Here is an 8,979-nt window from a genome sequence, read left to right on the forward strand (position 1 = left end):
TCCCATAATTTAACCAATTGAATACATTTTCCGTCTGGGAAATCTTTCAATGGCGAATCATAGATTACTCCGAGGTGTGAGATGGTGGCGCAAATTGACCAAAAGAGAGTGGGCAGTCTTCTCTGCTGCGCTCGCCACCGTCATCCTCACGCTATCCTTCGTCTCTCACTCTCACTATCACAGTGGCAGATACGCCAGTCTTCCTGCTAATGATGGGGTACCCTTTACTCCTTTAAGCAATGCCCACAAAAAATCTGCCTGTAATTTCTTCTTCCCAAAAGGATTCTTATTTTATGCGCACATAGAATTCATCTTCCTCTTCTCTGCTTCTTATTTGTTTTTTTTTTTGGGGGGATTGGTGGTGAGTTTATGGTTTATTGAAATTGCAGTTTGTTTGGATGGAAGTGTGCCGGGTTATCATTTCCAGCAGGGTTTTGGATCTGGGTCTGACAATTGGCTTCTTCACATTGAGGTTGGTTTTTGTTGTTCTTTCTTGTTTTCCCCTTTTTTTATGATCTGTGAAGAAAGAATTTTGGCACTGTCTTTTTCAAGCTAAATAAAAAGATGGGGAAGAACTATTGTTTTACTTCATTTGTTATAGATCATATCTCTAATCATTTCAAATAAAATTTGGCTGGTAGAAAAATGGTAGACAAGGCATAGGGCATTCTCTTTTCATTTAATCACTCATCTAATGTCATCATTTTGCTAATTTGGTGATTCTGAATTGTTAGGTTTCTTCCTCTCTTAATACTTTTGTCTTGGTTTTTCTCTCACAGGGTGGAGGTTGGTGTAATTCAATAGAATCATGTTCTTCAAGGGCAACAGCAGCATTAGGTTCTTCCAAGATGATGGAACATGAAGTTTTGTTTTCTGGGATTATGAGCCGCGAACCTTCACAAAATCCAGGTAGTTGTCTTTTTGACTGGTTTCTAGCATGAACTGCCTGATACATAGTCTTACTCCACAAATTATGCTCTTATATCAATGCTATGGCATTAATCTTTCCTAGAATTTATGATTGGTTGTTTTAGCATATAAAGGGATGGTTTTAAGAGGGATAATTCCAATAAGCATACGTTTATGGCTTCTTAGAAGCTCAGAAAGAATATACTTTTTTTTCTGTTAGTTCCAGGCTTCTTGCCACCGATGCTGTTAAATGTTTTCTGACACTATGCATCTGCCTGAGTTCCTTGTAACAATTGCATGTTTGGATTACATTATTAAGGATTCATTCTTTGATATCTGATCCACTCTCCCTTCTTCAGATTTCTTCAACTGGAACAAAGTGAAGATACGATATTGTGATGGTGCATCTTTTGCTGGGCATCCTGAGAGTGAGCTTAAAGTAAGTACAAGAAGCTTTCTGGGAACTATGTTGACTATGTCCATCATGCCTAAAGCAACCTTTAGTTACAGATGTTTACTATCATTGGTTGCAGAATGGGACGAAGCTCTTCTTCAGAGGACAACTTATCTGGGAAGCACTTATGGATGAATTCTTGTCAATAGGACTTTCCAAGGCTAAAAAGGTAGTACATTTTATATTTCAGTTTCTGTTACTGTATATCATAATTGCGTTGTTCTTCATTTTTTGACAAAATCGCATGCTTTTTTATCTCCCCCATTTCTGAGTGAATAAAGAAATTAGTCCAACTTTCCTCTTTTTGGCAGGGCGTCTTTATGATTACATGAGGCATGAATCACTATGAGCTCAGCCCCTAGACAATTTTTATCCCTGAAATTTTGTGACTTTAAAGCACTAGTTTTGTGAAATAGAATATTGAGGGATGTCCTATTGGCGAACTCCACCATTTCCATCTATTCTGAACCAAAGTTTATATTCATTTTGACTAACTTTTACTTCAACCATAGAGTCCATGAAAGTAATTCTTGCATTATCTGTCTGTGGTATTCTTATTTCTTACATTGCATAAATTTGCAGGCTTTTCTCACAGGATGTTCTGCTGGAGGTCTGGCAGCCCTCATACATTGTGATAACTTCCGGGAGATTTTGCCTAAGAATACAGATGTCAAATGCCTTGCTGACGCAAGTTTCTTTCTCAATGAGTATGTTCTTGTAACTTTATTTATAGGTTTAAACCCTAAACCTGAGGGCTCCTCATCCCCTGCCCTAGGGATTGTGAGAGGAGGTAAATCGGGGATGTACCTCAGTGGCTCAGGGTCTGAGTGCTTGCTTTTTGCCCCAAAGCTGAGATCCTCCATTGAGCATTTGAACCCGGGTATTTGTTGGATCTCTGCATGCACACTCAACCTTTCGACCACTAAGCTATGTCCTGGGGGATTGTAAAGCATTCTTGAAGCATGACACTTCCCTAAAAGAAATTCAACTAATTGGTAATTTTGAATGGTGACTTTTCCTTGAAGCATTTATGTAAAGCCTGTTTGACAGTATAGACCTTATGCAAGGCTGACATAGGAACATTACTAAAAGTAAACATAGGAGTAGAAACAAACAAAATGTAAATTTTACAGTATGTGTTAGTGGCATAATGATACCCAAAATGATGAAAAATTGGAATGAATCTTCAAGTTATGTTCAATTAAAATATCCATCAATAAATCTTCAAAATTGTGAAGACGCTAAGGGTTAGTTTTCATTCATCTCTAATCTATATGCTCTTAGAACCTACATGTGAATCAAAAAGTTTGGCCAGCTAGAAATTAGTATGACCCTATAGAGAAACATAATATTTCTTAATTCTAACTGTTGAATAACAGTAAATATCTTTTATTGATTCACCTTACTCTCTTCTTATTTTCATATTGAAACATAGCATATATATATATATATATATATATATATATATATATATAGATGGATAGATAGGTAAACAATGACCCTTAGTCTACCCCTATGTAGATGACTCTTAAACTCACAAAACACCAACACAAAGGGATGGAGGCTGAAGCATAATGGCCAGTGGCACGTGAGAACTTTGATGGCCAGAAAAAATGGGTAGGGTCATCCAAACAAATTGAGATGATTGGGAGCTTCAATTTTGTAAAAACCAGAAACTGCCCAACTAGGAACATGAACCGTGCACGACACTGTTCACCTATTGCTTTACTGGCAAAGGTCAGGCCACAGGGGTGGCTTTGATACCATGTTGAGTAACAGGAAATGTCTTTTACTGATTCACCTAATTCTTCCATCTTTTCTTAGGGAAACATAGCATAGATATATATAAGTAAACAATAACCCTTAGTCTACCCCTATGTAGATGACTCTTAGACTCATAGAACACGGAAGGATGGAAGTTGAAACACATTTGGAGATATTTCACCAATAACAATTCATGCACAGTTAAATCCTGTTTGCACTGAAGGTTATTCTGTTTATATCATATATTTTATTCAGCTGCACCCGAAGTTCAACATAAAATTTAGTTCACACTTTTTTATAAGCATGTGTGTTCGGTACTCAAAGACTTGTTAGATTTGTTTGAGCATATAAATCCCTTTGTTTCTTGCTAATGATTCTTTACATGCCATCTTTCTTAGGAAGGATGTTGCAGGAAATCCAACCATGGAGAATTTTTATCATGATGTTGTTAACCTCCAGGTTTTGCTAAAACATTACAGAAGCTGTCTTCATTTAATCGTATCTTTATGTGCTTTTTGAAGAAGTAGGTTATACCATGGTCCTCGTTATTAATATTATACTGTTTTTTGATCATGTTTTGGTTCCAGGGTGTAGCAAAAAGTTTAAACAAGGAATGTGTGTCACGAACTGATCCTTATAAGGTGCAACTTTTAGCCCACACTTCTTCCATATTCTGGTGTGGTTCTCTCCTATTTTTCAGTTCAGTGACCCTTTTTTGAATTTGTTTTTTATTATATGTAATCATAGTGCTAACTATCATTTCAGTGTTTTTTCCCTCAAGAATTTATTAACAACATTAAGACTCCAGTTTTCCTTGTCAACCCATCATACGACTTTTGGCAGGCAAGCTTTTTCCTTGTGTCTTTCTCGACTAGTTTTGAGAATTTATACATTATTACATTTACAACCCAATAAATTAATCTTAGTTTTCATTTAATTTTTTAGATACGGCATATACTGGTTCCTGAGAGATCGGATCCTCATGGCAGCTGGCAGAAGTGCGCGCTGAATATTAACTACTGTAATTCTAGCCAACTTGAAGTGCTGCAAGGTGATGAATCCTGCTTTTCAATTTTCATTAGCAAATAGCGACCATTATATATGGTGGAACTAGGGTGGGTGTAATTTGAGACCTGCAACCCAATTTGTTATCAGGATTAGAATGAACCAAATTGGTGTTTGGTTCAGATATTTGATATATTGAAACTATATGTGGGTTTGGAGGTCGTGGGTGGACATGTCAATCTACACCCAACCATAGTTGTAAAAATCAGCCTAGGCGACCCTAGGCTGAGGCGATTTCAGCCCTAGACGGCTTTTAGTCGGCTATCGTTCGGCTGACTAGGCACCCTAGGCGGCGAGTTGGGCGCCTAACTCGGCTGAGTCGGTGCCCAACTCGGCCGAATGGTATTTTTTTGCTTGCTCGACTACTTCTCTTCTATATTCCTCCAGCCATGTACTCAACTAACTATCTAACACATGCAGTTGACTAGTTTGGGGGTTTATAACAGTCTAACAACTCCCAGCCCTCTGAGTGGGAAAAGTGAAGACGATATACTCGAATAGTTGAATTACTTGGCCGCCTAGGGCACTAGGCGTCCCCGGGCACCCGATTAGCGCCTAGCGCCTTCTGTAACATTGCACCTGACCTGAAACTAGTATTTAACTTAAATGGGAAAAGATAAAGCATTTTGAAAAACTTTTAACAAAATACTAGATACTATGGGGGTTTTTCTGTAAGTGGGGGTGAAAGAGGAGGGCATCTGGGTGAGTTTTGTGATTATAGCAAATACTCACTGGGATGCAAATATGAGGTGTTGGGCGGGGGCCTGTAAGGGTAAAGTCCAGCACCATCTGGCTAGGGAGATTGTTGGATGGCGGTCTTTAAGGAAATAAAGTTGCACCTTCACTGCTATCTATAGCTTTTGGCGTAGTGGTAAGTGTTTGATCCTAATATGAGGGGTATGTCTGAGTGGAACAGTATGAAGAAACTATCAAGCTGTTTTAGAAAATAACTTCGTAAGTAGTGGTCCAGAGATGGAGGACTGCCAACAAAATAGAGATTGAATTATCTTTTGAAAAGCATGGTTTTGTGGGCTAATCAGAAACCCTGAGCAAACGGATAGTTCATAATTTATATTTTATAGTATTGAAGCATTGACAAGTGATTATGGAGTCATTTTTCAGTCCAAGATTTGATGTGTTACATATATCAAATTTGTCAGGGCATTGAAATATGTTGCTTTAAGCAAACTCGTTAGCTTTTTACAACTAATAAATTAGGCTTTCTCAGTCTTTCCCTCACGAAATTTCCTCGTGGTTGCACAGGTTTCCGAAATTCAATGCTAAGCACTCTAGGTGAATTTCAGAAAAACGCAGAAGGGGGCATGTTTATAAACTCCTGCTTTATACATTGCCAAACGTGGATCACCGATACATGGCATTCACCCAATTCTCCGAAAATCAACAGTCAAGTAAGCTATTCTATGAGTTTCATTTCTTCACTTCACCACAACGAACCTCTGCTGACTATCTTTTGTTTCCCTTTAACCAGACAATTGCAGAGTCCGTTGGGGACTGGTACTTCAACCGTAAACCAGTAAAATATATCGACGTTCCATTTCCAGGAAACCCTACCTGCTATAACATGGATCTAACTAGCCGGCCATAGTCTGCCTATTCTTGGTGTCGCCCACGCCTTTACATTCCAATACCAGCTCGTTTCTTGCTGGTAAAGTTTACGCTTTTTTTTTTTTATGTTCTCTCAAAGTGTGATTTACATGTGTACCGGAATTCATGTACAGTATCAGATAACACAGTTTTGAAATCCATAGAATACCCAAAGACTGGACTTGAGGCTTCAGATTAGAGAATAATTAAACAGTATTTTGTGTTTGAATTTTCACAATACCAGCTGAAAGAAAGCTAAGGCGGTTTGTTTACCGTTTGTTTGGTGAATTTTGTGTTTTGTCAACCACAAAGTCTGTGTCACACTATTACAATGATGGCAGACATGTTTAAAACGTTGGACCAAAACAAACAACTGCATTCAAACCTTTTACCAAAACGCGCTTCCTGCTTGCATTTTCTTGGTTCACCATTTTGGGTCTTCTAGAAGTATACACTATACACGCATGCTTTGATGTCACATTTTTGGTTCCTTCTTCCTACTTGGTTTTAGGTGAAGGGAGACTTATTAATTCCAAAATTTTCAATTGTGTTTATAGCGCTTTTTCTTCCAAAATTATAGCGCTTTGATTTCAACTACTCTTTTTTTTCGAGTTCAATGGCTTATTTGAAGGTTATTTGAGTTCGATGGCTTAATTACTATTTCTCAAATAGTTCAGTGGGTTATTTGTATTTTATCCCATATATATATATATATATATATATATATATATATAGGGTCAGGTTCAGGTGCGGCCGTACTCTCCCGTGCGGCCGTGCGGTTCACACCACTCCATGTTACGAAATACACTACTCAATTTAAGAAACACACCACACAAATATGCACTGTGGTGTGTTTCATTGTGGTGTGTTTCTTAACATTGAGTGGTGTGTGACCGCACGGTCGCACGGGAGAGCACGGTCGCACCTGATATATATATATATATATATATATATATATATATATATATATATATATATGTATGTATATGTATGTATGTATATGTAATAATAATAATAATAATATTATTATTATTATTATTATTATTATTATATTAAATAACAAAAACTCGAGAATAATCTAATATCATGGTGGTTTCTGCAGAATAGTTATTCCCATTGCAAGGGGATTAAATTATTTCTGTAAATCTAAAATAAATTGACTTATTAAACAACAAAATAGGTCTTTTTTTTAAAAAAAAAATGTTGAATATACTTTAAACATTTTCCCACATATTAAATCGCCATTTTAATAATTTTGTGCTGAAATTGAGGAAGTAACCTTGTGGGCCCCACCGGTTTTGTATCCAAACACTCAAACCCTTTTGCCTAAACTCAACCTAAACCATGTGGGGTTGGAAAGAGAAGACCAAATTACCATATATATTTTTTGCCAATTTCAACTTTGGATTTTGTCAAAATATTCAAATGTCAACCCTCACTTGTTTGGTTGTTTCATTCTGTTTTTAATGAATTTCCATGGGAATGGAAGGATACAATCCTCAGATATTTTGGCTCTTTTAACATGGACCGACCATCACAATCAGGCATGTATCAACTCCCAACTTCCGCCTGCAGCCAAAATAAATAATATAATAAAGTAAATACTACTCCTATGCTTAATTATTTGGTGAAAGTGATAGTGAGATAGTCAAATAAATAAGACCAACTCCTTTTTCAAATCCACATGTTATACATTTAAATTCTATCCAAAATAATTTATATGATCGCACATCGACTTTACAAGATATTGAGAAGTGATGTTTAAGTTGAGCTAACTTTTGTGCGGTAAAGTTAGAGTCTTAATATGAGTATATCATATCTTTTGGTGTTCTAATTGAGAGGCCATTACTTGTTACCAGCTTCGTGGTGGTCAGGACAGTCTAGAATAAACTCAAACAATGATACGATCTTACTAAAGATCAAAACCGAATGATTTTTTTTTTTTTGAGAATAACTGAATGAGATATTCTGATTTGATATCAAGACCAAACCAAAACCAATTAAGCTTAGCTTGAAGGTTTAGTTTTTATGAAGTTTGAACTTGTGTGAAAAAGAATTCTACCAAATATTAAATAATAGTACAAAACTGCTTATCTGCAAATTTTGTACAAGACTTTTTATGACCCTTATATAAGAGTCACGTATTCTGGGGTCGCGGAAAGCCTTGCACTATATAACGTTAACGCTACAAGATATCTCATTGGATCATGAAACTTAGAGGTCAAAAATACATACCAAAACCTCAAGCAACTTTCAAATGCTATTATTATTATTATTATTATTATTATTATTATTATTATGCATAGGTCAGAATGTATGACTTTGTTGAGCTAATGAGCTCCAAGGTGAAGTAGGTTCAAATTCAACTGGGAAATGGATTGGATTAGCGTAGAGTAGTGATGCTAAAAAACGCGTAGGCAGCTAATGCCAATAGGTATCATTACCGAGTTTTTTGTATTTATTTATTTTATTATTATTATTATTATTTTTTTTTTTTTTGCAAAAGTATCATTATCGAGTTTAATTGACTACTTCCATTCACCAACTACGCATACTGCTTCCCATACAAGAGAGGGGATACAAAATTATTATAAATTTTGAAATCTATTTTCTTGAAAATTCTATATAATGATGCAATTTCACACCTGACATTCTGACAAACACCTTAATTACCACATAGATAACCAACACTTATAATTTTTTATATGAAAAATTAGCCACATAATATCAATTTAAACATTCTGACCATTTATTTCAATTAAACTCGAGACATACTATCAAGTTAAACACATAATTTGGGGTTTAACTTTTGCCAAGCTTGATGTGCAACGTTGGGTGTATTTGTGAAGCGTGGATAAATTTTTGAGTTAATTCTATTTTAGGTCCTAGAAGGACCACGACTTGTTAAAATTTGATAATTGAAGGACTATGGATGGTTAACTTGGACCACAGATTGTAACGATTTAAAAGTTGAAGGACCACGAGTGGTCAATTTGAAAGTTTAGGATTAAACATGGCAAAACCATTATACTCGGAGGACCCAGATGATATTAATTCAAACAAAAAAATAAATAAAAATAAACTAAACCATTAATCGTAAAAGGCAGACAATTTCATTATACTTATACGTATCACCAGATGCACTTTATAGTCTTGTTAAGCGCATTCCATAGTGTTGTTAC

General features: G+C 36.1%; 1 protein-coding gene across 1 annotated transcript; it reads left to right on the forward strand.

Moving 5' to 3' along the window:
• Positions 1–6,085, forward strand: LOC115997996 (pectin acetylesterase 5-like). Its single transcript, XM_031237445.1, has 12 exons — positions 1–260; positions 390–472; positions 780–909; positions 1,269–1,348; positions 1,443–1,532; positions 1,946–2,070; positions 3,526–3,586; positions 3,715–3,768; positions 3,893–3,970; positions 4,073–4,178; positions 5,456–5,601; positions 5,682–6,085. The coding sequence occupies exons 1-12, from the start codon at positions 50–52 to the stop codon at positions 5,796–5,798; spliced, it is 1,281 nt and encodes a 426-aa protein (XP_031093305.1). The 5' UTR covers positions 1–49; the 3' UTR covers positions 5,799–6,085.
• Positions 6,086–8,979: the final 2,894 nt, after the last annotated feature.

This window comes from Ipomoea triloba, chromosome 12, assembly GCF_003576645.1.
Source record: "Ipomoea triloba cultivar NCNSP0323 chromosome 12, ASM357664v1".
Taxonomy (NCBI): Eukaryota; Viridiplantae; Streptophyta; class Magnoliopsida; order Solanales; family Convolvulaceae; genus Ipomoea; species Ipomoea triloba.